This window comes from Rhamphochromis sp. 'chilingali', assembly GCF_963969265.1.
Source record: "Rhamphochromis sp. 'chilingali' genome assembly, chromosome: 16".
NCBI lineage: Eukaryota > Metazoa > Chordata > Actinopteri > Cichliformes > Cichlidae > Rhamphochromis > Rhamphochromis sp. 'chilingali'.
This window is the reverse complement of record NC_137943.1, coordinates 20,463,486-20,489,821: the sequence shown is the minus strand read 5'-3', so window position 1 is coordinate 20,489,821 and position 26,336 is coordinate 20,463,486. Positions and strand designations below refer to the sequence as shown.

The following is a 26,336-nucleotide window of genomic DNA, read 5'->3' as shown; positions in this document are numbered from 1 at the left end:
ATCTCATATGGAAAAAAACACCACAAATGAACTGCGACCACAAGAAATGCGTGTAAGCACATTTAAGGCCGTGTGAGGGAAACAGACATTTACTGACCAGCGGCAGAAGAAAAAACAAAAAACAAACAAAACAAAAAACCCAGCAAAAAAACATTATGTGCTTGGCCACAGTGTTTCCTTATAGTCTGCTGAGGACAAATGACAACACAAGACAGGCTGATGCAATGCTTATCTATAAAGTTAAATCAGGATGCAAGTACACACACACACACACACACACACACACACACACACACACACACACACACACACACACACACACACACACACACACACACACACACACACATTAAAAATGCTTTTCAATCAGTGCAAAAGTGTTAGCATAATTACGCAGATGTTAAAATGCATTCCCTCCACAGACGCATGCACGCTCAACGTGAGAGTGAAACAACTTCTAAACACACGAGAGGGTTAGGACACACTCTGAAGTCTTATAGAGGTGGAGGGCTCAATTTATATTCCTTTGCAGAATGCAATAAAACTGGGTTGATATTGTCATCACTAGATCAACTATGAGATTTTGTCCCAGTTTATTTCAGGGTTTACCGGCAATTGCATTCACCATCTTGCCGCTGGGCATGGCATCTTTGCAATAACACCAAAATTAAAGACAAAAACCACATTGTAAGAGGGGCCACACACCACCTCCATTCGTAAAAGTTTATGATTGTTTAATTTTTTTTTCCTAAATAAATTATATCTCTCTATATACCTGTATCAATTACATATGTGGGGAAATAAATATATATAATGATCTTACTTTGGAAAAATAAAGTCTTAGCAGAATTGCCGTCCTTAGCACGCACTCTGAAATCAGCCCTTATGATGAAGTTCCATTTTTATATGATCAGTTTGAGGGAAAGCACAAAAAATGGTAACAAGCACACAAAGTATTTGAAAAAAGTAACACCTTACTGTTTTGTTCTTTTAAAAATGGTTTCCACCTACACCTGCCATTAAAATCAAAATGCAGTCGAAAGATGCACCTCTAGAATGAAAAAAACGTTTATGTATAATAAATATTTACACAAGAGTAAATACACTACAGAGGTATCGATTTGTGTATTCGTTTTTTCTCCTCCACAACTGAGGTAATGCGGAAAACTAGGATTTAAATACATGTTTTTACATCGGTGTTAAGGCATAACGCTGGCTCTGTCCAGCTTAAACAGATTTCAATTACATCTTCTATCTGCATTGGGATTTCTAAGACAAGTGTACTTGGTGCCCATTACTACGGCTCTGCTTTTGAGGAAAAGCAACTGTCTTGACAGATGAGCCGCAGAAACAACAACACTGAACAAAAATCTGCATTTAGGACCACTAAACACAGACAGCAGCATCAAACCATGTGCATGCTTAGGCTCAAGGAACTCCCAGATACACATAGTGTTTTAGCAGTGCGGCTACTGTATATAGTGAACTTTTGAATCATTTCAATACTTGGTATATTTTGCAGGAATTGGATCTAGTAGTAAAAATGTGACCTTTGAAGGAACAAGCAAGATGCAAAAGTGTATTTACATTTTACAAGAGTCAAATAGCACAACTCTGAAATGCTTTTTCCCCCCCCAGATGACTAAAATTGTTCAGGCAAACAAGATACAATTTGAAGACTTCATGCTGTGGCACAGATTGAGACACTATTCTGTGGAAAACTTCAATTATACTTGCACCATAATACCCTGTGATGCTCAAATACTCGATTTGTGCGCAGCAGAAGTTGTGATGAACCTTTCGCGTTTCGCGCCCATCGTCGCACGGTGGATCTATGATTACCCTACACCTCATCGATCTTTCTGTCATACGAGCTTCGGGAAAAGTTCCTACAAGTTGATAAGAAAATTGTGACAATGTGGACGGAAGACATATGGTTTCCCTGATGCCATAGTCTGCCTGATATGACAGGATGAGGCGTAGAGGTGCAGAGACTGTGGTTATTCAATGAGTCCCTCCTAAAAACGCTGAATGGTGTATTAAAGGTCCATGCTAAATTCTCCATGAAGATCATCTAAGGCCACAACTTTCGTTGAAGAAAGTAAAATGTAAACACTAAAAAACAAAACAAAAGAAAACAAAAACACAAAAAAAGAAGAAGAGAAATGATCACGGCTTTGTAGCTTCAGGACAAACAATGCCCAAAAATACAGAACCACAGAGCATTGAAATGAGAGCGTATACCTTATGACAAAAGGCACTTCAACAACTACCCCCAGTGCCCTGTTTTGGAGTAGATCCACTATTAATCTCCTGATCGTCTTCTTCATCTTCTTCTACCTCTTGCCAGCCACCAAGATGGACAGTGGTGGGCACAGAAATGCTGGAACTGAGGCCGCTGTGTGCCTGGTAACCTGAGAATAAGGGTATAATATCTATTGGTTTGCTGTCTAATGATTTGTAATATCAGGGTATCCACATCAGAACCAGGATTTCAGCACAACAAGAATTTTTGTCACATTCATTTGATTCTGAACTGACACCAACAATATTTATAAAAGTCCTCTGCAAACTAATATTCATAATCTTTGGCTGAATTAAAAATAACAGGTTCTTAAAAATCAACACTTTCATTTACCAGTGTGTGTGTGCAGATCTCTCATTGGCACTGGATTATGCCACTGGCCTGAAGTTCTTGGTGGGTGGGAGCTCTGCTGGTGGAGCTGAAGAGACAAACAGTTTTCAGTGTGCAGCAGAAACGGGTGCTAAACTTATGGTACCTACAAAAGATACTAAAAGCATTACTCTGGCTCAAAATGTGCCTTTCGAGCATTAAATCTTTTAAGCAATACTAAAAATGAAACCATGAACTGAAGCTACGATGATACATGAGAGACCAAAGTAAAGATTTGCATGTCTATGTGCAAAAATAGCACCTAAAATTTTGGAGGAAAAAAAAAAGGGACATTGGACACACACACACACACACACACACACACACACACACACACACACACACACACACACACACACACACACACACACGTTTGAGAGGCTATAGTTCATGAACAGGAAATTACCTCATGCATGTAGATGGCATGGAGACTCATCTCGGCTGAGGCAAACTCTGACTGCAGTGCATTGCTCCGGACACGAGAGTCACTGTTAGACATACTGGGAAAAAAGCCAAACACTTTTTTTTCAACAAGCATTTGGATTTTGTTTGGTATTGTTTTGTTATAAATAAGCTCAGAATAGAAGTATATAAAATGTAATATTGAAAAATACCTGTCAATTACGGTGCGCTCACTGTGGTACATGGTAGTCTCAGGGTGGACGGAGGAGGGCAGGAGGCCGTGTGACCGGCCACGACTGGTATGCGCGAGCTGAGACGTGGACAAAGAGGCGAGAACGCTGGCTGCAGCAGAAGCAGCGGTGCTCGGTGGGATGAGTCGATGGTCTCGCCCTTGCAGTCCAGATGCAGTTATAACAGGGTGAGCCAGGACACTGGCCAAAAGATTATCAGCCTGGAAACAACAAATGTCAGAAAGTTACAAAAAAATAAAGGAAAAAAATTAATGAGAATAGAAATTACAACAATATATTTCATAATGAAGCCATTATCAGTAATCAAATTTCTAGTAGTTTAGGCATTAAGTATTTATAGGGAAAAACTGATGATCCTAATGGAAAGGGATGACTGCATTACTGAGTTTTCTTTGTACATTAGCTGCCTATATCATTTTTGAGCAAATAAGTAGTTCTTGCTGTTTGTGTTATCGACTTGGTTCCTACCCCAGTGCCAGACTCGTTGGACTGCAGCGAGGTGCAGAGAGGCGCCTCTGAGAGCAGCAGCTGAGTGGAGGGGCCGGCCTGTGCATCATGGTGCACCTTCTCCTTTAAATGGCTGATAAACACTGAGCTCTCCTGAGGGGGCTGCCACCGTGGATTCTTTATGGTGAAATGCATGAGGGACAGCTCCGTTTTGCCATTTTCAGCCTGCTGGTACACAGATGCCTCTGTCTGTCCTTCTGACAGCCACTGAAAAAACATCAATAGACAGATCACCTTTTTGATATCATTTTTTTTCCACAGTCTTCATTCACTGAGACATTTGTTCATTCACTCCTGCCAGACAAAAGGAATGGGTCTTACTGTTGGGTTTCCATGGCGTCTGATGTCCATCTGGGCAAAGGAACAGATGTCACCAACTCCAACGACCTCCACGGTGAAGTTCCTGAAGAAGTCAATTATTTCTAGAGACTTGTTTCTCAAGAGGAAGATGAGAATGAAGGGTGTGACAATAGGACTGAGCAACTCCTCCAAGATGAACACCTGAGTGGACAGAGATGACATGAATTTCTGGTTCTGTACGTTTTATTTTATGTACACCCTATAAAAATATGACTGTGACCAATCTGACAGTTTTAGCATTACCCAGGTCCTAGATTAAAAACCCTCATCACAGCCAGAACAAGCACATAATTTCAGTCTGACTTGAGTGTGACAAGTGTGTTCCTATCCACTGAGTTTCTGCATTCCTCACCGCTTTGTACTGGAACAGCTGTGCCACCTCGTCACGGGTCTCACTCTTGTTAGCGTTGCCCCTCCAGTGGTCTGGCATATAGTGAATGTGTGCCAGCACACACTGCAGCAGCTGTTCTGGACACCACGCCATATGCTCATCTGGGATGAAAGACCTGGCGTGGGACAGGTACAAAATGTCAGCATTACAGCTGTGCATTACCTGCACATATGAGACAAATGGATAAGCAAAAGAGAAAAGCTTTATCATAAAAAGTTAAAAATTCAGATGGGAGTACCTGATGAAGAATATCTAATACTTGCTCATAGTTTTAATGTGAGTTATTTAAAGAATTACTTCACTGATTAGCTTTCAGCTGAATAAATGAAATAAAAATAGACAAATAATTTGTAACAGTGTATATTGTAGTTGTTTTTTGATGACTGACTGGGTGGGCTTGCTTTGAGGACTCACCTTGCGATAGTTATTGTCACCCCCAGCACAGTAATAGCAGTCAGAATGTGCTGCACTGTCAGAACATCCTCATCATAGACTGTAAGTACGATGAGAACAGCCAGCACTGAGCCTGAGAAGAAGGCAATGTTCTTAGCAATCACAGTCAGCAGTGGCGATGTAAACGAGTTCATGTACTTGGAAGTGGGTTTGTAGCCACGACCCAAACGCCCGTGCAGCTCATGGTCCAGCTCATTGAAGTGACGCAGGTATAAACGACCGTAGAGGGACCATCGACGTGCGCCCAAACTCCCAGGTTCTCTGCGGATCACTTCTGTGTAGCTGAAGAAAGCATAGAGCACCTGCCACACTAGGATGAAGGGACATAGCAGCAAATTGGCCAAACCCATCAGGAGGATGACCCTGCTGAGCTGCTGGGCAAGCTCCAGGCGGTTTCCACTGCGCTTGTACTTGGGGTGCAGATTCCACTTATTCTGAAAGAGTGAGCCAGGGCCCCAGAAAAGGATGAGTTCAAAGTTGTACTTCAGACCCTGGGTTAGAAAGACCACATTGCCCAGCAGGGGGAGCTGCAGGTGCACCGGCAGCAGGGATTTGTTTATCATAGCCACCATGTAGTTCTTAAAACGTAGGATCCGGTGATAAATATCAAGTTCTGTCAGCTCTTTCTTGTGAATGCACATTTGCTGTTCCCTCTGGAGGCTGATTAGACGGTCTTGGACTTCCTGCCATGTGTAGTTGCATAGTTCATCCTGGGAGAAAGACACAAGGAACCCACTCACATTGAGACAAAGCCACAATTTAAAACACTGAGATTTATCATCTCTCTGCATACCAATGAACATGAGTCAAAAAAATTTGTTTGAATGACCTTAATACTCATCTCAAGTTGGTGCACTCACCATTCTGATCTTCAGTGCTTTGATGTAGAACTGCCTGATCTCCCAGTAGTTCAAAAAGTTGCAAATGACCTTAATAAGACGATAGATCCAGAATATAGCAGCCATAATGAGAAGGAATATGATCCAGCTGTTCTCTTGAATCCTGAACAGAAACAAAAGCTCCTTTAAAACATGGCTAACTTCATGTATCAATTCATACATAGTAAACACTGTACATAATGTAGAGTCATTGTAAAATCTCTTACACAATGTCGGTCATACTTTATGGTTTTTAACTAACTTCATTTATACTTTTACTTGTTTTTTAATCACTGTTGTGTGTATAAAATCCCTGCACTATCTCAGTATAAGGCCCGTACTGGGCATCTGTGGCACTTTTATTTTAACTGTGTTGTTTATTTGTCATTTATTGTAGACAGTACTATTTTTACTCTTTATCATGCTGCAGTAATGGTAAATGGCCTGTATTTGTATAGCGCTTTTCTAGTCCCTAAGGACCCCAAAGCGCTTTACACAACCTGTCATCCACCCATTCACACACACATTCACACACTGTAACACAACAATTTCCCTTGCGGGATTAATAAAGTATTCATCTATCTATCTATCTATCTATCTACACACATTCCCCTCTCCTCTACTAATAATTTAAGTTGGCTCTTCATTATCTAATGACATAATATTTATATGAAGTATGCAACAGCTGATCTTAGATGGAGTAATCTAGTAAACTTCAGTTAACATGTTTTTGGTGGGGGGGGGGGGTGTTTGAAGTACAGTGGTGGATGTCTGCTCATTATATTCTAAATTTAAGGAAACCCTTTAATGTTCCCATGTGTCTAAACAAACATTAGCAAATTTCAGTGCAACTGTAAAAGCTCTTTATGAGTTAACATTCAGATGTATTAAACAAAATACAATCTTGTTTTCAGTCCGAGCGTTTTAAAGCTGCTTTATGAGGGAAATTAGATATGGGGTATGAAGAGGACAGAGAGAGCCTGAACTGTGGGACAAGTTGTTCCCAAATTAGAAATCCAAGCGGACGTCATTGCCTTTGATATAAACAACTATTGAGCTGCAGTCAAGCTGAGTCTAGGCTACATGTTGTCAAAAAAAAATGTGACAACACAGGAGTGGGAGGGGTAGGTGGGGGGCTTACTCCTGCAGTCAGCTTGTGAGGTGTCATGTGGTAGTCAGCTCGCTGTCCCAGCCAAGCTGTCAGCATCTCGGTTGGCTAGCTGTACCTCACCATAGCTATCAATTACATCGCTCTGTTCTCCAAAGCCAGGCTGAGCTCTCAAAACAAACACCTCCCTCCAAGTAACCATGAGTTGCAGAAATGTTGAAGCTACTAATCTCAGGGTGAATTAAACCAAAAATGAAAAAAAAAAAACACAAAAAAAAACACAAAAAAAAAAACACTGAATGAAATATAGAAACCAGTCTAATTAATCTGATGACAAACCATTGCCTTGCATTACAAACACAAGTGAGTTCTAACAGATTTCTAGATTAAAGGAGAAAACATGCTGGTTACAGTTAAATAGTTTTTTTTTTCTTTTCTCAGAGTATGTGTATCTTGCACTCTTGCCAAATCGTTTACAGCCCATAAAGAGATTTAGTGTGAAAGTCTAATTGCGACTGTATTAAGTCAGAATAATGACATCCCTCTAAAGGCCTGTCTCTAATCCTGGACTCTGCTTGAGAACAAAGTGTCTAATCAAACTTCCTGGAATGTGCATGACTTTTCATGCCTGTACATTCTGTCAGATTAAGTCAACTCATCCTTTTCCCACCAGAAAAAAAAAAGAAAACGAATCTCCTTCAGACACCTAAACTGTCTGTAGGATTGTAATATGCCATCATTACCTTGCAGTGCACTCCTGAGTTGGTAGGATGGCATCTGGCAGTGTGACTTTGTTCCGGTCCAAAGGGTTCTGGATTGGCCCTGTGTGGTTGACCGCTCGATTGGCAAACAGGACATCGTATTCCACGCAGTTGACAAGGAACGTTGTGAATGTGACAACAAACAATAGCTGACTGTGAGAGTGAGATTTAAAAAAAAAAAAAGAGAGTGATTAGGTTACACACTTAATGAAAATACCAAGAAAACCAAAAGATAACAATGAAAAGTGTTTAATGTTTAACTGCTATAAATAATTAGGTTATAAACAATACACTACACTACACACTGTAGTTAAGTAAAGTCGCCCCATCTGATAAACACCAGGAATAACAAATGTCATACAGGCATGGCAGCAGCACAAACAGCAGGAGTATAAAAAATATGTTGCATTAACATGGCAGCTGGTGAAGGGATTAATCCTAACAGAAAAAGTCATAACAGAATAAATGACCATATTAAAAAAAGATACAAAATAACATTTAGAGACGGAATTGCTTAAAAAAAAAAAAAGGGGTATTGTCGTCAAAGGCTGGGGTGCACTTAACTCACAGACACATACACAAGGCCAAACAAATTTCCTCTTAGATCTGCAAACACACATCAACCTAATGTTTTGCATTCAATGTGTATCACCTGCTATGATGGTGCAATATTTTAGCCATCTCAACATGGTGAGTATTTCTGTGCAACTCAGTACTTACGCAAGTTCAAAGAACTCGGAAAACATCATACAGGCAAAGCCATTTTTTTGATGAAAGTGATATATGTGAACAACATGGTTAAGGAAAATTTTAAACAGCCCTACAACAGGTATGCAATTATTTTAACTATAAGTATTTAGGGTGTGGACATTCACTATAAGTAAGCTGACTGCACAGTGAAGTGATAACAATCAGTGTAACACAATGTCTAAATATTCATATTTGATCCCATAGCAGCAGCAGCAGAAGTGACATTCAAATGATGTAAAAGGGATCATTCTGGCTTTCGCCAGTTTGTTCACAGAGTTTAAAAGGATATCCTTGTAAAGAAGTTATCCAGGTTCTTGATATGGTGCCATGAGTCTGAAACAGAAATGAGACCATTGGAAAGGGAGAAGTCTTTTACAACTTACTTAACCTCTTATTTTGTTGCATCATTTGTCAGCAGATGGCCAGCCTTTTTAACCTTAACAAGTACAAACTTTAACATACATTAGAAACCACTTTTAACGTAAGCAATAATAATATGTTTACCTTTTAGGCCCTCAGGCACGTGCACCAGTAAATCCTCCTCTCCTGGTGGTGAGTCCTCCTCGTAGTCATCAATTCTCTGATACTCCTGGTAAGCTTCAAAGTTGGCCATTGTGCTTCACATTCTTCAGGTCACCCCTCCACAACTAACGAGCTACTTATACTAAAGACTATACGAAACGAAAGCAGACTAGCAACCACAACTACATCCTGCAGCTAGCTACTTAGCAGCTCGAGCACTTCAGGAAGAAAGGAGGTTAGCTACAGCTAACATTAGCCTGCTAACCTGCTCCACTAATGGACGGCGCTTGTGTAACCCTACACGACCATGATGACAAGTAAAATTCTGCGTTGGAGTTAACAATTCAGCACATGAAGCTTCCGTATAGTTAGTAATGAGCGTCCCTTACGTTAATAAAAGATTACTACCTGAGCCAAATGACTGTGCAGCGGCTGGCTAACCTGTGAATGATTCAGCCAGTCTTGTAGTCAGGGTGACACGGTTTGTTTTGTTCCCGTCTGCCGTCGGTTCATCTGCTGATCTTTATCCCTTTTTTAGTGTTTGCTGCTCAGTGTCCACCTCTTCACCACAGCTCGCTTATCTCACACAACTTCGTTTCAGTTACAACACGGCTGTCTTCGGTCGGTTCCGCGGTCCGTTACTTGATTTCCAAAAATACATCAACCTGTGCGTGTGCACTGTTTTTGTCTTTCGCTAACAAATGTCAACAAAACGACTTTGACGTCACTTCTGATCACACTGACGCAATTTCCGAGTAGCAATTGTAGTTTTTTAAATAATTTTCACATGGCAGACCCTCTGTTGTCCGACTTTTTCGCTTTTAGCGTCGTGCAAATAGTCCCAAATATCGATATATAGCTTGCTGTGAAGTAAGCATTTATTCGTCTTGCTTGTGGGTTTCACAAAGAAAAAATCATCTTAAAGCAACGGTCCTAGCTTTCCAGCTGAAATGCATCCTGGGAGAGTTTGAACATGGCAACCTGCAGAGTTTCGCTGGATTACTGTAGAGCTTAAAGATTATTTTGACCTCATGAGTTTATTATCACTGAAAAAGGAGTAAAGGATGCTTCAGTTGCTCAGTTGTAGAGCAAACATCGCTGCTGCACCATTGCGGCCATTGTCGTTGCACTGCCGGTGCAATAAAAGTGCAGACTTATGGAAGTTTTCACGGTAGGTTAAAGTGACCGGTAGCTAATTTAGCCAGTGACAGGCGACCTGTAGATTATACCAGCTGTATAATCCCATATATGTGGTTCTCCTCACTGTCACACTTGACCTACTTTGATTTCCTTTAGCACTGCCAGACTTATTCAGATCTTTTCTCTTAGAAAAAAGCAGTACTGTGACAGTAAAACAAATCAAAACAAAACCACTTTAAAAATATTAAATCATTAACACACAAATGTGAGATTTTTCTTTCTAACTTTTGAGATAACTGAAAATTTCGACTAGTTTTCCTGAATTTTTCCTGAACTGTAAGATAAATGTATAAAAACTTCAACATTTGCCCAAAAAATAGTGAAGTAGCATTAACATACTCAAGTAAATGCATTCTGTTAAATTAAACTTTGGCTTTTGGAAGAAAAAAACAACAATTTGCGGTTTACACTCAAATTCCCACGCAGATAAAGGCTCATCAATCGCTGTAATCACCGCACCTATTAACACGAGCCGTACGTAATCCTAACGCAATAGAGCAAATCCGTTGTATTTGCACATATTATCACTTTATATATATATATATATATATATATATATATATATATATATATATATATATATATAAACTGAAGAGAAAGTTTTATACTGGTTTTATACTTTATGCTTTCTTTTGTGTAACTGTGATTATAGTGCCACTTCGTTATAATTGTTAAATACAGGTTCTCTTAACATTGTTTGTTTTCTTGTTTTTTTCTGTCTCATTAATTTCTCAATTTATATATATGTGTGTGTGTGTGTGTGTGTGTGTGTATATATATATATATATATATATATATATATATATATATATATATATATATATATATATATATATATATATATATATGTGTATATTTTATTAATACGAAGTTGTCAATAAAATATATTTAAAACAAAAATGTTGTTTCAGTTGGGCCACATTTCCTTGTGCTACTCAACTGTAACACAGGGGAACGAATTCATTAAAATTGATTAGCTGATAACGGCCAGGATTTTTGTTACATTAGTGTTGCAAAACCTTCATGATTTTGATTCCCTGATTTTATTTCTGTCCTGGTCTGTATCCAGGTGGTACACATCCCCAGGGTCTAATGCAAACAGCTCCTCACAGCAGCGTGGCGGTGCTGTCAGTCGCATTTGGAGCCTGACTCAGAGAGCTGTCCGTCAGTCCACCACCAGGACATCGAAACCCCCGGGAGTAGCTTTGAAGTTTATCCTGGGACCAGCAGTACTTACTGTTTCAGCTCGACTGTTTTTCCATGTAGCCCACTGTGAGGCAGATGTGAATAATAACACCCCCGTGGAAGTTGTAGCCAAAAACCCAGTGCCTGACTTCAAATGGCACGTTCTGTGGGAATTTGTAAAACCTCAGCTGTTCACTCTCGTCTGTGCTGTTGTGGTAAGACTGAATCTGTTTACTGATCAAGAATGTCAGTGAAGCAAAAGATTTTAGCCAGTTAGGACATTTATGCTTATCATTTAAAATGGATGTTTTGGGGGGGGGGGGGGGGGGGGGCTGTTTTCCTCAGCTCGCTTTTGGTGCTGCTATCTTGAACATTCAAATCCCCTTGATGCTCGGTGATCTGGTAAATGTTGTGGCACGCTACCTGAGAGAAAATACTGGGAATTATGTTCATGAGATAAGAGGTCCAGCCCTGAAATTACTTGGACTGTATGGTATCCAGGTAAGTACACATGAAATCTCACTAGTTGCACAACTTACTTGTGAACATGAGTCAAGCACAAAATAAATACTACAATCATGAAGTTTGCAATTATCAGCTTTATAATGCAGTCATTCTAATGCTATAGTCAGTGCGTTTTCAGTTAACTATATTAAATTGTTGTGTAGCCGTATACACACACATTTTCTCTCATCTTACTCATTTGGCACTTAAAGATCTCACTGTATAATTTATTTATTTAATCTATTCAATGAAAATTGTTTATTTAACTGGTACTTAATTGCCTCCTTTGTGCAGGGACTGTTGACGAGTGGGTACATTGTTCTGCTCTCAAGGGTGGGGGAAAGAGTGGCGGCAGACATGAGAAAGACCCTTTTTGCATCCTTACTGAGGTACATACATACATATTGACACAAAGGGAAAAAAATCGATGTATACAATAAATGTTATGTATAGTTTGGTGCAGAAGTGTTTAGACCATGAGAAAAGTTTTGTAATTTGGGCTCTAAGTGCTCCCCACAGAGGATTTTAACTCAAAACATAAAGACTTCAGACTGAAATTTGCATTAACAAATTTATGTCTGTAATGTTTATTTACAGACATTTTTCTAACACAGTGACCCATTTTCAAAACATCAAAAGCAACTGGGCATTTTAAGTAATCCAATTACTATGTGTAAAATTGTCTTTCTAAGCAGTTAGTGCAAAATCTTTGATTAATGTTTTGAAAGTCTGCACTTTGATTGTCTAATTTAAAGTTTTTGTCGCGGTGTACAGAAGCACAACTGCAAAAACGGTGTCATAATCCAAATACACGTAACTCTGACTGTATGACATCCACTGTCTGGCAGGGATTCCCATAGTTCACATTGTCTTGTTTGCTTTCTTTCAATTCAGACAAGACGTAGCTTTCTTCGATGCTAATAAAACCGGGCAGCTGGTGAATCGTTTGACTGCTGACATTCAGGAGTTCAAGTCATCCTTTAAACTGGTTATTTCTCAGGTAATAACACAAGAACGATCCGGCAGTGATGATTTTGTTACTAAAGTTTTTCTGGTTTTACGCTTCTAATTCTTATTTTTTTGCACTTTTTTGGTATATTTTCAGGGTCTGCGGAGTATTACACAGACAGTCGGATGTTTTGTCTCCCTCTATGTCATTTCTCCAAAACTCACAGGTTTGACAGTACTTGTCCTCCCCTGTCTTGTGGGAGCAGGAGCTCTCATTGGCTCATTCCTTCGCAGACTATCCCGCTTGGCTCAAGAGCAGGTGTTGTACTATGCATGTTATATTTCATGTATTATAAGCATATAGCGGCTGTCTTAATAAATTCAAGATTTGTTCTAATTACTGCCAGCAGATGTTAGTTAAGTTTGAACTCCTATTTTGAAATGCAGTAAAATGTAAACGAATGCAGCAGTGCTTAATTTATTAGTACCACTGGCACTCAAAGCAACCAATAAAAAGCACTGCATGAGCTATTATTTGCAAAATTAGTATAATTTGCTGTCTGTGTTTTTACTTCTTGCTGTCAAATGCAAGGTAGCAAAGGCGACAGGGGTGGCAGATGAGGCACTTGGTAATGTGCGCACAGTAAAAGCTTTTGCAATGGAGGAACGAGAGCTCCAGTAAGTGAGAATATTTTTTGTTATACTTCTACCCTTTGTACTTTCAGAAAAGCACTATGACAGAGATACAATGTTTTGATTTCCGTAATGTTTTTACACAGGTTATATGCATATGAAGTTGACAAATCATGTGAAATGAATGAAAATCTTGGTACTGGGATTGCCATTTTCCAAGGGCTGTCAAACATAGCCCTGAACTGTGAGTGTCTTTTACAATGTTAATTAGTTGACACACTTTTTAGCAGGCTGTTAAACTACCAACATTATGCTAATGTTTTTGTGTCGTGTTAATACAGGCATTGTCCTTGGAACTATTTTTGCTGGAGGAACTTTAATTTCAAGCAATGAAATGTCTCCTGGAGACCTAATGTCCTTTTTGGTTGCCTCTCAGACTGTTCAGAGGTAAAAACACACAACTTGCTCCACGATGATTTCTCTTTTACTGTTAAATGTATTCTTTCAAAAGTAGTTAATTACAAGTCATGTATTCATTTTATGTTTAGGTCTTTGGCCAGTATCTCCATACTTTTCGGTCAAGTAAGTAAAAACTACGATTATCTGATTATCCAACCAGATTTGAAACCGGAGTATTATAATATGTGAACATTTCCAAATGCCTCAAATATTTTGCTGGCAATCTCTTAACATTTGTCGCAGGTGGTAAGAGGAATGAGCTCTGGGGCTCGGGTTTTTGAATACCTTGCTTTGCAGCCCACTATCCCCCTCTCTGGAGGAGGACGCATTCCATACCATTCACTCACAGGAAGAGTGGACTTCATGAATGTCTCGTTCAGGTTGAAATCCTTCTAATTCAGCTCCAAATCAAATATAAGTTTAAAACTACAACAGAGCACAGACATAAAAGAATGTTTTGTGAATGATGTATTGTTTTCTATTGATATGTTTCCAGTTATCCAACAAGACCAGGCCATCAAGTCTTGCAGAGGTTCAGTTTGACACTACCACCCAGTAAAACAGTCGCCATTGTTGGAGAATCTGGAGGAGGTAATTTCTGACATTTCATTTAGTAACTGTTCGACATTGAAACAATATTGGGTCATCTGATAAATGTTTAACCCTGTAGGAAAGTCCACAGTGGCGTCCCTGCTGGAGCGTTTCTATGACCCTACCAGCGGCGTAGTCATGTTGGACGGCCTCGACATTCGAACACTTGACCTTTGCTGGCTCAGGAGCCAAGTTATCGGATTCATCAATCAGGTCAAGGCTGCTGATCATTTCATGTTCAATTTTTAAAAAGTATTAGTTCCTAACAATTTTCACTGCAACTTTCTTTTTTTCCTCTTTCTCCTTTCTTTTAGGAGCCAGTTTTGTTTGGATCATCCATCATGGAGAACATCCGTTTTGGGAAGCCTGAGGCTACAGATGCTGAGGTCATTAATGCAGCAAAGCAAGCCAATGCTCACGGCTTCATCACGGGTTTCCCAGACGGCTATAACACCGTGGTTGGTATGTGCTCCCATTTGAGCTTTCACGACTGTTAAGAAACGGTTCCGCTTGTTCATTCTAAACTCCAGATCTTTAAATCCAGGTGAGCGAGGTGTGACATTATCAGGTGGACAGAAACAACGCATTGCCATTTCCCGCGCTTTGATCAAGAACCCCAGTATTCTGGTGCTGGATGAAGCCACAAGTGCTCTAGATGCAGAATCAGAGCGAGTGGTGCAAGAGGCTCTGGACAGAGCCACAAGGGGTCGCACTGTGCTCATCATCGCCCACCGATTAAGCACCATTCAAAGGGCTGACTTGATCTGCGTGATGAGCAATGGTCGTATTGTGGAGGTGAGAAGGCTGAGTATTCAGAACATACTCTGACCTCCATTTAAATCCTCCAGCTAATTTACTCTAGCTTTTAATGTCAGAGATGTACTTTGAATTCTTTCAGTATTCAGTAATAAATATGGACATACTGGTAGCTTCCTTGTTGAGTTGATTGTGTTATATCAATTTTTATTATATCTAACACCTTTTTCTTTTTTGTTACAGGCTGGGACACATGTGGAACTGCTGAGCAAAGGAGGATATTATTCTGATCTCATCCGCAGGCAAAGAGCTGAGGGGCAAAAATGACCACACCCATATTTGTTTACAGTAGCTGTATAATACTGTATAATGGTGTTTATTTTGAAATGCATAGCAAGACATGTGTGGAAAATTAATTATTTAAAATGTACTGTAAATTTGCCAGCTCTGTGACTAGTTTTATGAGAACTTACAAATGTGTATGAACAAATGGACCAATGTGGATTGGCCTGTGATGAACAAATTACACTACTGTATGCGCTGTTATTTCCAATATTGTTGATAGAATGATAGATTATAATGTGCTGGGACAAAATATTAAAATTACTTAAATTAATTTAAAGTGTTTTTTATCTGTTTGTGGGTGACAATAAACCTTTCTTGTTACAAATTTGAAAGAAACTCAACACAGACCCTTACCAGTGATCAGTACTGACATTATTCTAAATTTAAACTCTGGGGAAGGAATTGCTGTTTTGGCATCATTCCTCTTTGCCTCCACATACATTTGTATATATAGTTTTACTACATCCAGGCCACATGTAAAGAAGAAACTTCACAGCCAGCACATATCCCTTGTGCTCTTAAAAGACTAAAGTTAGGTCCATAGTTTGTTAGACAAAGACACTTTTTGTAGTCTTCTGTCTGTACACTATCACAGTGGATTTTACATCTGACTTAAAGGTTCAAGACATTTAACAAAAATTTCATTAACTATTTACTGTACGAGTTACAGACATTTTTATACATAATGCCTCATTTTCAGAGGCTCAAGACTAGTTGGACAAACTAACAATTTTAAATATAAAGACATTGATTCTTGTAAAAACTCTTGGATTGCTTCTGCAGCATTCTTTGGATCACTGTTTGCATCGTGATGCTCACTCCACTCAGTTTACCCTGCTGAACCTGAGCAGAGTATAGCCCTGCACGCAATTCATCCTGCTAATTCTGTCAGCAATCACACTTTGTGGCGCATACCATGCCCATATTATAACATTGGCTCCATGTTATTATATGGGCACGATTATGGGCTTTTTCTTTTACTTAGCATCGTTCTGGTACAAGTTAATCTTGGTTTACGTGACTAAAGAATCTTTTGGCTCTTTAAAATGTTTTGTTGTTACACTCTGTTCTTGAATCCATGAATGTGTTTCTTGATTATAAACTTCAACAATAATACAGCATTATACATATGGGCAGGGATAGCTCAGTAGGTAGAGTGGTGGCCCCATGACCGGAAGGTCGGGGGTTCGACTTCACTGAACGGCTACCCTGAGGTGCCCCTGAGCAGGGTACCGTCCCTACACACTGCTCCCCGGGCGCTGCATTGATGGCTGCCCACTGCTTCACTGGGTGAATGGGTTAAATGCAGAGGAACTATTTCCCTATGGGGACTAACACACACACACACAGCAATTTCCTAGAGAGTGTTCTTAACTTGGTAAGATGTTGTGAAGTTGTTTTTCTTAATCATAGAAATAATTTTGTCATCATCCACATTAGTTTTGCACTCACTCAGGCCTTTTGGTGTTGCTGAGCTGGTCATCCCATTCCTTATGTTTAATAATGAACCAGGTTATTGATTTGAAACACATTTTGGCATCTCTATAAGCTGCAAACAGAGAGATGCCAAACTGTGTTTCATTGTTCTTACATCAGTGACAATAAAGATTTATTCTATTCTATTGGCCTCCCCTAAAATTGATTTATTGTCCTTTTTAGCCTTATGATAGCCTTCTTCACTTGCACTAACATCTCTGAGTCTCATATTTTAAATTACAGCGAAAAGCTTTAAAATATAATCTCAAAACGTTTAATCAAGTTTGGATATTATGTCCTGTTCACTTATCATGACAGAACACGGGAACAGGCCTCACCTGGCTATGAAACTGCTTGTCAATCCATTGTCCAATTACTTTTAAGCCTCTGAAAATGGGTGACTATAGAGAATGCCTGTAATTAAACAGTGAATGCAAAACGTTTGTAAAAACTCCTTTAATTAAAGCGGGAAATATGCAGCTTGATTTTGATTGCTTGATTTAAAATCCACTGCTGTGGTGTATAGAGGAAACACCAAAAAATTGTTCTTTTGTTCAAAAAATTAAGGATTGCAGCTGTATGTGCTGACATATTCTTTTGTAATAATAAACAATAGCAATCAGTATTCCGAACAATGGGCTTGTTTGCTGATCACATCACAAAGGACATAAAATTAATCGCCTTAAAGTTGTGTTTACATCACTACACATATATATTAGGCCATATTGGAAGTCTACTGAAGAAATGAACAGTCTCACAACTTCCTAGAATACATTTGCACTTTAAGATTATGTTAGTAATGATCGCCCCAGATAATCACATCTCTACCATGTTCATATTATCACTTTGTCTGCAGCAACACCTCTGTGAATGAGCCATCTTTAATGAGCTTTAATGCTATTATGGATTACTTTACTTTTGTACATAAACTTGCGCTGTACACGATTTTCACAAATGATGTTTTTTAAGGACACGAAATTCTGCTTGTTAAAATGCTGTTCATTATAGCAGATTAGTTTCAAGGTTGCTGTAATTCGACTTTCAGCCTGTAGATGACAAACAAGACATGCTCGGCTGCAATCCGAAGAGCAGCAGCATAGTAGACAGATTAAAGCTAACGCTAGCTACAATAACATTTTCTTTTCACCCCAATTTGGGGTGTTGTCATTCGTTGGTTTTTTAACGTATTCGAGGCTGGCTTCACTGGCCAAACATGCAGAAATATGAAAAGCTTGAAAAAATCGGGGAGGGTAAGTTTCAGACTTTCGTTTTGGTTAATTTCGCAAGGTTGATATTAGTTAGCCTAGCATGCTAATGTAGCATTCATGCAGGTCGAAGGCTAAAGTTAGCTAATCTGTAAGCAATATGTATTCGTTGATGTATGCCCCAGTTAACCACATGGAAACATTGCGAGTTTTTACTCGCACTAGTATGTGCTAGTAACAGTGCCAGTCCGAAGAGCTCTGCCTTCCACTTTTACTATATTAACGCTAGCTAACGGTGGGCATGTAGCGAGCTAATATTAGGACCCCTTAGCTGTGCCCATTCATCGGGATATGTGGTTTAAATAAATTTTGTCTGCTCCATAGGTACGTATGGGACCGTTTTTAAGGCAAAAAACAGGGAAACCCATGAAATTGTGGCTTTGAAAAGGGTCAGGTTGGACGACGACGACGAGGTTTGTTCTTTATAAAATGATATGAGAGTCACAGTGTTTGTTAGCTAGTGGTTAGCAGGCTAGTACTAAATGGAAGCTGTTTGTTTTATTAAATTTTAAAAATAATCTTTTAGGGGGTGCCTAGTTCTGCTCTGAGAGAAATTTGTCTTCTGAAGGAACTGAAACATAAAAACATTGTCAGGTAAGTCTGACAGAAGAGCTGAATGCCTCCAGTTTGCATGTAACCCTGATGTCAACAAACACCAACAGAATATTATTTTGCCTTTTTTAGACTACATGACGTTTTGCACAGTGACAAGAAGTTAACCTTGGTTTTTGAATACTGTGATCAGGTGAGTTGATCACCCCTAAAACGCACTATATCTTAATATGTACCTTCTGAGGCTAATATGTCTCTCTTCTCTGCTGCAGGATTTGAAGAAGTATTTCGACAGCTGCAACGGGGATCTAGATCCTGAAACTGTGAAGGTGAGACATAAACATGAAGAGCATTTAAACTATGTAAACCTGACTGCTTAAAAGCCTGTTTTTTGCTTAAAATTTCAAATTAACTCCATATTGTTGATGCTGTTTGTTTTCCTGTACAGTCATTCATGTACCAGCTGTTGAAAGGCCTTGCTTTCTGTCACAGTCGAAATGTTCTTCATAGAGATCTGAAGCCGCAGAATCTCCTCATCAACAGAGTGAGTGTTTAGGTGCATTTGGACTTGATGGCTGATAAACATTCATTGCTGTGTGGACTCCATCAGTATACTATTTCTTTAAAGTGAAAACTAAGTGAGATGGACACTGGTTTTCTTTGTGAAAACAAGCACCACTGAGTTTATCATTGAGATTCTGTGTAATATCTTTTGTTTTGAAGTTCATTCATTTGAGCACTGCAGCTTACTAGTGTCTTAGTTTACCACGTGTGATACAGAGATTGCATTCACGGGGCGACGATGAAATGATAATATACATAATATAATTCAAAAGCAGTGGGATTTAGAATAAATTTAAAAAAACAAAGGTTTTTATATTGCCGTATTAACGTCAAAATTTTGTTAGATTGACTCAGGGAGGTGATAATGTGGATACAGACATGTATCCATTTATATGCTTTGATAATTATAGTAAGAATTGTTTATCTGTCTGTAGAACGGAGAGCTGAAGCTGGCTGACTTTGGTTTGGCTCGAGCTTTTGGAATTCCTGTGAGGTGTTACTCAGCAGAGGTAGGTTATACACCATTAATGCAGAAGGTAATAACAGCTCACTGCTTTAAACTAAAGACATATGACCAGTGTTAAAAGCACAATTTTTGGCACCTGCTGTGTCTAAAGAGAGGACAACTTATTTTTAATGTTGTGTAAACTAATGGTGTAAGAATACTTTAAAGCTGGCTTTCCAAGAAGTATTGGTATCCAAAAGGTTAACATCTTATGATGGTTAACAATCTTATGATGAAACATACTATCTCAGTTTTTAAAACAAAACCACTCTTCCTGAGTAAAATGAAAGCTTCCAGCTTTGTTTGAGAAGTGCACTGACCTAATTACCTTAAGATCTAAATATAAAAGGGAGCCAGAATATAGCACAGTATTTACATCTAACCAGTAGATTCCCTTCAACTTTTTCAGTGTTTTATTTCGTTTTTAAAATGTGCTTTCTTTGCAGTCTCTCATGTGCACACAGTTAAAGTCGTCAAGTTGTTTCTTTTATCTTCAAATTAATTTGTTTAATTAATGATGAAATGGAGTGACGCATGTCTCAGCATGTGGGTGTTTGATTTTTGTTATTGCTAAAGCTTTGAGAGAAATGACGGGCGAGGCTTACCTAAAAACCTGGCAAACGATTCTCATGGGGATTTTGACCCAGGTTGACGCTGCTGATTTGAAAATGTAATAAACAGAAAATCTAGTGGAGACCTGAGTTTGAAGCATTGAGATTTTAAAATATCATTTACATTTAAGAGGATGTATTGCTCTGTGGCTTCCACAGTTGCTTCTTGTTACATCGACATACTATATAATATACATAGTACGAGCAGCTTAAACGTAGTATAGGGTTTTGTTGTTTTTTTTAAGTTTTTACTTTATCCACAATATTATTCAGCTAACCCCTATAAAAGCCAGTTTTATCATATTTAGAAGCAAGGTCTTAACAACACTGTACTTTTTTCATTTGTCGTAGTTGAAAAACTTGAAATCCTTTTCTAGCTGGAAGCTCTACAAGTATAAGTTTTGTAAAAAGAAAAGTTAGTAGTTGTTTTGTAGCAGGTAGTCATGTTTAGTAATTTGCACAACAATTACTAAGGTGAACTTTTGCACTTTTTAAACTGACGCATAGTCACTTGCAGTCAGCCCACACATTTGCTCTGAAAAGTGGAATTTTTCTATAATTGCATTTGATTTTCTTTTTTTTGTCCTTTTTACTCCTGCGGCGCCCTCCAGGCGACTCATTTTCATAAGTCCTTGGAAAAATTAGTGTGTGACACAGCAGCAGCTTTTTAAAATGCCAACAAGTTGTGGTGGAAAGCAGAGGGAGATTTAAATATGCCGTTCAGTATTAGTAACAGTGTTGCCAAAGTAATTTCTTTGTGAAACACACCAAATGTAAAACCCACCTCAGAGAGCCATCATTATGCCCAACATTTATTTTAAGATTAGTCTGGTTGTGATAATATATTTTGTTTTGATTTGTTTTTAGGTGGTGACATTGTGGTATCGGCCTCCGGACGTGCTGTTTGGAGCCAAACTTTACTCTACCTCTATCGACATGTGGTCTGCTGGATGCATATTTGCAGGTCTGTGTGTGTGGTTTGTGGAATCAAATGAGGATAAAATTAAACAAGTAATCCAATAATTTGGTGCTGGGTGGTAAGACCACAAATGTATCTCTTTTTAGGATTCTGGTAGTTTCATATTATTTTACAGTATTATTAATATTTAAAGTATTACTTTTGAAGGTTCCAGTTCAGGTCACAGTGTGAGCAGGTGACCATAAGCTACAAAGTTAAATACAGCAGCCTGGATTCAACTCCAACCCAAAGGCCTTTGAAGTCTATGCAGAAATAGTGTCATTGTCCTTCGTACATATAAATAAACAGAATGTTTATATTGTACAATAAGAGGCTAATATGGATGGCTTGTTTTTTCCATTCATAAATAAAAATCAATATTTTAATAAGATAAAAATATCTTTACTTTACTATGTAAAGTAAAGCTCTTACTTTATCAATAAAGTAACAAAATAATTGATGTAATACTATATACAAGTAATAAATGTGCAAACAAAGATTTAAGTTAAAGAGTTGCCGCTTGTCCCTGCTCTCTCCCCCTGCTTTCTTGTCTAGTCTTCTTTAAAGTCACTCAACATTTAAGTAAACAGTCATATTGTGTAGTGGTTGAGGCCAGCATCTTTAAAGGATAGTTAGTTGGTTTTTTGTGTTCATGTTTTGAATGGTAACTTAATTTGATGCCATTTATTTAATTTTTTTTCCAGAGCTGGCTAATGCTGGAAGGCCTTTATTCCCCGGGAATGATGTGGATGACCAGTTGAAAAGAATTTTCAGATATCCTTTCCATGCTAATGCAGTACCTTCTGACGATATACAGTTTGGTGTGTGGGTCTCTGGTTTGTTCGGGCAGAACTACTCATATTTAAATTATTTATGAACAGCAAGTCTTAAAAGTAATGTTAAAAGTTTGTCTTTAACTGCTCTGTACATTGTTGGGAACACCAACTGAAGAACAGTGGCCAACAATGACAAAACTCCCAGATTACAAGGTAGTTTTTTTGATGTCATTTCTTTGTAAAACTTCCAGTGCATTGAGCTTTTACTGAATTGTTTTTATTCTTTACAAACTCTTTTTCTTCCTTTAGCCATATCCCATGTATCCTGCCACCACCTCACTGGTTAATGTGGTCCCTAAATTAAGTAGCACAGGACGGGATCTACTTCAGGTACTCTAAAACAAATTTGCGCAATATTTGAGTAGCTACAGTAAAATAATGGAAATCTGTTATTGTAGCTGGGTTATTCCATCTAAAATCATTGTGGGCCTTCTGCTCAGTCACCTCCGGTTTGCTGAAAAACTTTAGACAACTTTTAGTAAAGTTTTACTTGATAATTTTCAGATTGGTGTTTTGTGTGTGTGTGTGTGTTTTTGTTCTTGTTGTATTTTTTCCACCCCAATTTTGAAAAATGATTGGTCCAATTCTAGCATGTTTTTTTTTTTTTCACATGTTGAAATATGTTGCAATATTTGGACGTGAATATGTTAACAAAAAAATGCAAAATTATATATATAAATATTGCAATTCTTACAATGGTCATCATGAGGATAGCATGATCCCTGTTTGCCTGTTGCAGTCACGGCTGGGTTAGAGGGTAAGGGTCTTGTATCAGACTACCCTAACCATATTGTTCCATGTGGACACAGCAACTTGGCCTTGCAAGGCTCCTCACATGAAATGAGCTATTAATCCCTTCTTTATCACTCCTAATTATGCTGCTATATTAATTTCTATGAACAAAATCTTTTGCAATTATAGTTTATGCATTTTTTATTGCCTCTTAGTACATTTTAAACTAAATCTGACTCCTTCATGGCAATGTGCATGCCTGCAAAGTGGGTTGCGAAAATGCAAAAATAAGCCTATATTTAACAAAATTATTTTCTCAGTTATAATTAGAGTACCCCCTGGAAACCCCAGAATTTTTTGTATTTAGATTAGACTGTCTAGTGACATTTTTGTGGTGTAACTTGTCACATTTGCTCGATGACAAAATTGGTTTATTTTTGTGACAAAAGAATTTCATGTTTATTTTCCATTACTGTGAAAAACATCTACATAACATTAAAAAATTGTCACTCGATGTCTTTTGCAATAATATATTTTTTAGTATATGCTCAAATATGATACCTTTTATTTTAATTTTGACTAGCAAATATTCAATAATTTGTTTTTATAGTAAAGGAGGCCAGTGAAAATTTTAAACTATTTGATAGTTTTTAGATATGTTAAAATGGCCTTGGATTCCAAAGTGTTGGGGGAAAAATGCAGGAAGTGGGTAGGCAGAATATTTAAAAAGAATAAATAAATAAAAAATGAAAAAAAAAAAGCAAAAAATGTTTAAAAAATGTGATGATTTGAGATGGATTAGCCCAGCTAAAAGTTTTGCTGTAGGAAATCTGATACTGCTAATCACTAATTTAAAATCTATCCTTTGATCTCACCCAGAACCTGTTGAAATGTAATCCTGTCCAGAGGATCTCTGCAGAAGAGGCCTTACAGCATCCTTACTTTGCTGATTTCTGCCCACCATAAATGCTTAACTGCCTCTCGATAAACGTCAGCTGCCAGAATCAACCATCCCCGCTCTCTTTTGGGACTTCAGGAAAAATTCAAAACAAGGCAAATCCCTCACTGGATTTTCAAACACTCCCCCTGCTATTCATTCTGTTGTGCCTCTGTGAGGAACAAAGTCCTAGTGTCGCTGCAAGGATTTATTAGCTTCTTTTAAGTTGAAAGCCTATTTTTAATTTGGCACATACACACTTTCCAGTTAATTGGCACAAATGTGGGACGACGTTGGACCGCATAAACCTTATACGTGTGAAAGCGGTATATCATAATTAAAAATGGCCCTTAGAATCTGTGGTAATCTCATTTGGTGAATTCACTTTGAATAACTACAATTTTAGTGCAGTACAGTAGCCCCTAAAAAGCCTTTGTAAATATATTGTTTCTATTATGTTTTTGTTTTCAAAGCAGATTTGAAGTCTTATCATTTGTAGAGGTTTTGATGCCAGTTCCAATATTTATATCTGAAAGTTTTCAATATGTGATGGTATATTGACCACCTGAATCTGGTTATTAAAACATATGGCTGAGACGTGTGGACAGACTAATTTAATGGTGGCGTTCTAAATGATCTCATACTCTTATGTGGCATGTCTGTACAGCTGTTTACCTATTAGCCATCATATATACATTTACTGATTTAATATTTTTAACACATTCCAGAGGCCACTGATGCTACAGAGCTTCCGTTTATGATTAGACTGCATTAATAGATTTGTGGGCTTTAGAGTCATGCTATTCATTTGAAAATGATTAAGGCATAAGTCAATGTTTTTGTAACACAAGCTTTCAAAAAGCTTCCGTGGGGGCTTCCTGAATATTAATATGTCATTTGGTAATAATCAAAGGGAAATGGGAATTCCCCCCAGTTAAAAGCTAAATTTAATTACCTTAATCACTCTTTTTACTCATTAGGTAATGCTAGCTGTTAATCAGACTTAACTGTAAGTGTATCTGTTGAATCAATGAGACTTTTTTCCTACAGCTAGTACCAAATTAAAAACTGACTGGCAACAATGTAGAAAACAGTGAGACAATTAGAGACCGTTTTGATTACTTGGGCTGTACGCACTTTTGCGTTTTCTGATATTTTACATACCAACGCTAAAACTCATTTTCCAATTACCTATTACAAGATTTTTGGATAGCACGAGAGGCTAACTGATCATTTCTGTTTCTCAGGCTTTTATTCTCTCATTTTGTATTTATCTTTTGTGCACTTTGTGATAGTTTTATTTCCGATTGTTTAGTTGTCGTTACCTTAAAATACGTTGAACACTGACAGCCAGGATTATACCAATTAACAGTAAATGGGCTAATATATATGTGTGTTAATGACTAGTGGACCATTGTTGAACATTTTTATTTGTTTTTTACATTTCTATCACCATGACACTAACACTTTTCTCAAATGCTTTTCTAACAGTTGTTAAAAATGGAAAAACAAACCCAGATAATCTGCTGATAATCTGTATTTTTGCGTAATAACTGTTTTTGCACCATTAACTGTTTCCATTTCAGTTACTTAATAACATGGTTAACAGCTCGCAGTATTATTTTGCTTATGATTGTTACAGAGCTTCTAGTCATCCCATAGAAATCATCCATAATGAGCTGTGTTTGAAGTAGCTGTCTTAATAGGAAAGGGGTTCATTTTCTTTTCGCTGATGTAAAACAAAAAAATTGATGCATGTATTTATTAATGATGGAATATCCACTTTTTAATTATTATTATTTTTAAATGTAGCACACTTTCATTTAGTACAAAAACTCTTTGAATGAACTGAGTATGCTCCAGTCTATTGTGTTTTGCAGGCTATTTTTAGGATTTTCAAATGTTTGAAGGTTGTGTGGGCGTGTGGATTAAGTTATAATGAAAAAAACAAAACATGTTTTCACTCATCCACTTGTATTGACAGAACATTTGCAGAACATTTACCATTTAAACGGCTTAAAATTGAATTTGAACGATGAGTGGATTTTGCACTTTGTCTAGTCTCTGCTTTTGCTGGTAGACTGTGGGGCAAATGTTTTATGTATATTTCAGCTGATAAGACTCAGTATTCAGTAAAGTCAACATAAATACAAGTTTGCTTTGATTTAAAATGAATTTCCTGCTTGATTATTCAGTAATTTGGGGGGGAGCATGTCATTTTG

The 26,336-nt window shown here is 38.0% G+C and overlaps 3 protein-coding genes across 4 annotated transcripts; 2 read left to right on the top strand and 1 right to left on the bottom strand.

The window, feature by feature from the left end:
- Positions 1-257: 257 nt before the first annotated feature.
- atg9b (autophagy related 9B) lies at positions 258-9,753 on the bottom strand. 2 transcript variants are annotated; one of them, XM_080907272.1, is made up of 14 exons: positions 9,040-9,753; positions 8,825-8,868; positions 8,506-8,570; positions 7,768-7,938; positions 5,899-6,040; positions 5,000-5,748; positions 4,547-4,700; positions 4,156-4,335; positions 3,796-4,041; positions 3,289-3,527; positions 3,081-3,174; positions 2,639-2,723; positions 2,245-2,414; positions 258-2,115 (listed from the first exon to the last, which is right to left on the bottom strand). In XM_080907272.1, the coding sequence occupies exons 1-13, from the start codon at positions 9,146-9,148 to the stop codon at positions 2,263-2,265; spliced, it is 2,430 nt and encodes an 809-aa protein (XP_080763398.1). In that variant the 5' UTR covers positions 9,149-9,753; the 3' UTR covers positions 258-2,115; positions 2,245-2,262. The 2 variants fall into 2 exon arrangements, with proteins under 2 accessions (XP_080763398.1, XP_080763397.1); XM_080907271.1 differs by having other exon boundaries at positions 258-2,414.
- Positions 9,754-9,850: 97 nt separating this feature from the next.
- On the top strand, positions 9,851-15,951 carry abcb8 (ATP-binding cassette, sub-family B (MDR/TAP), member 8). The gene is made up of 16 exons (XM_080907273.1): positions 9,851-10,228; positions 11,327-11,657; positions 11,788-11,943; positions 12,241-12,335; positions 12,841-12,946; positions 13,052-13,213; positions 13,487-13,572; positions 13,674-13,771; positions 13,869-13,974; positions 14,076-14,109; positions 14,230-14,366; positions 14,483-14,577; positions 14,657-14,790; positions 14,892-15,039; positions 15,122-15,372; positions 15,577-15,951. Exons 1-16 carry the CDS (start codon positions 10,122-10,124, stop codon positions 15,658-15,660), a joined length of 2,130 nt encoding a protein of 709 aa, XP_080763399.1. The 5' UTR covers positions 9,851-10,121; the 3' UTR covers positions 15,661-15,951.
- Positions 15,952-18,102: 2,151 nt separating this feature from the next.
- Positions 18,103-26,289, top strand: cdk5 (cyclin dependent kinase 5). Its single transcript, XM_080906662.1, has 12 exons — positions 18,103-18,404; positions 18,744-18,832; positions 18,946-19,013; positions 19,104-19,164; positions 19,244-19,300; positions 19,420-19,515; positions 19,970-20,044; positions 21,519-21,615; positions 22,314-22,385; positions 22,540-22,598; positions 22,695-22,775; positions 24,057-26,289. The coding sequence occupies exons 1-12, from the start codon at positions 18,368-18,370 to the stop codon at positions 24,141-24,143; spliced, it is 879 nt and encodes a 292-aa protein (XP_080762788.1). The 5' UTR covers positions 18,103-18,367; the 3' UTR covers positions 24,144-26,289.
- Positions 26,290-26,336: the final 47 nt, after the last annotated feature.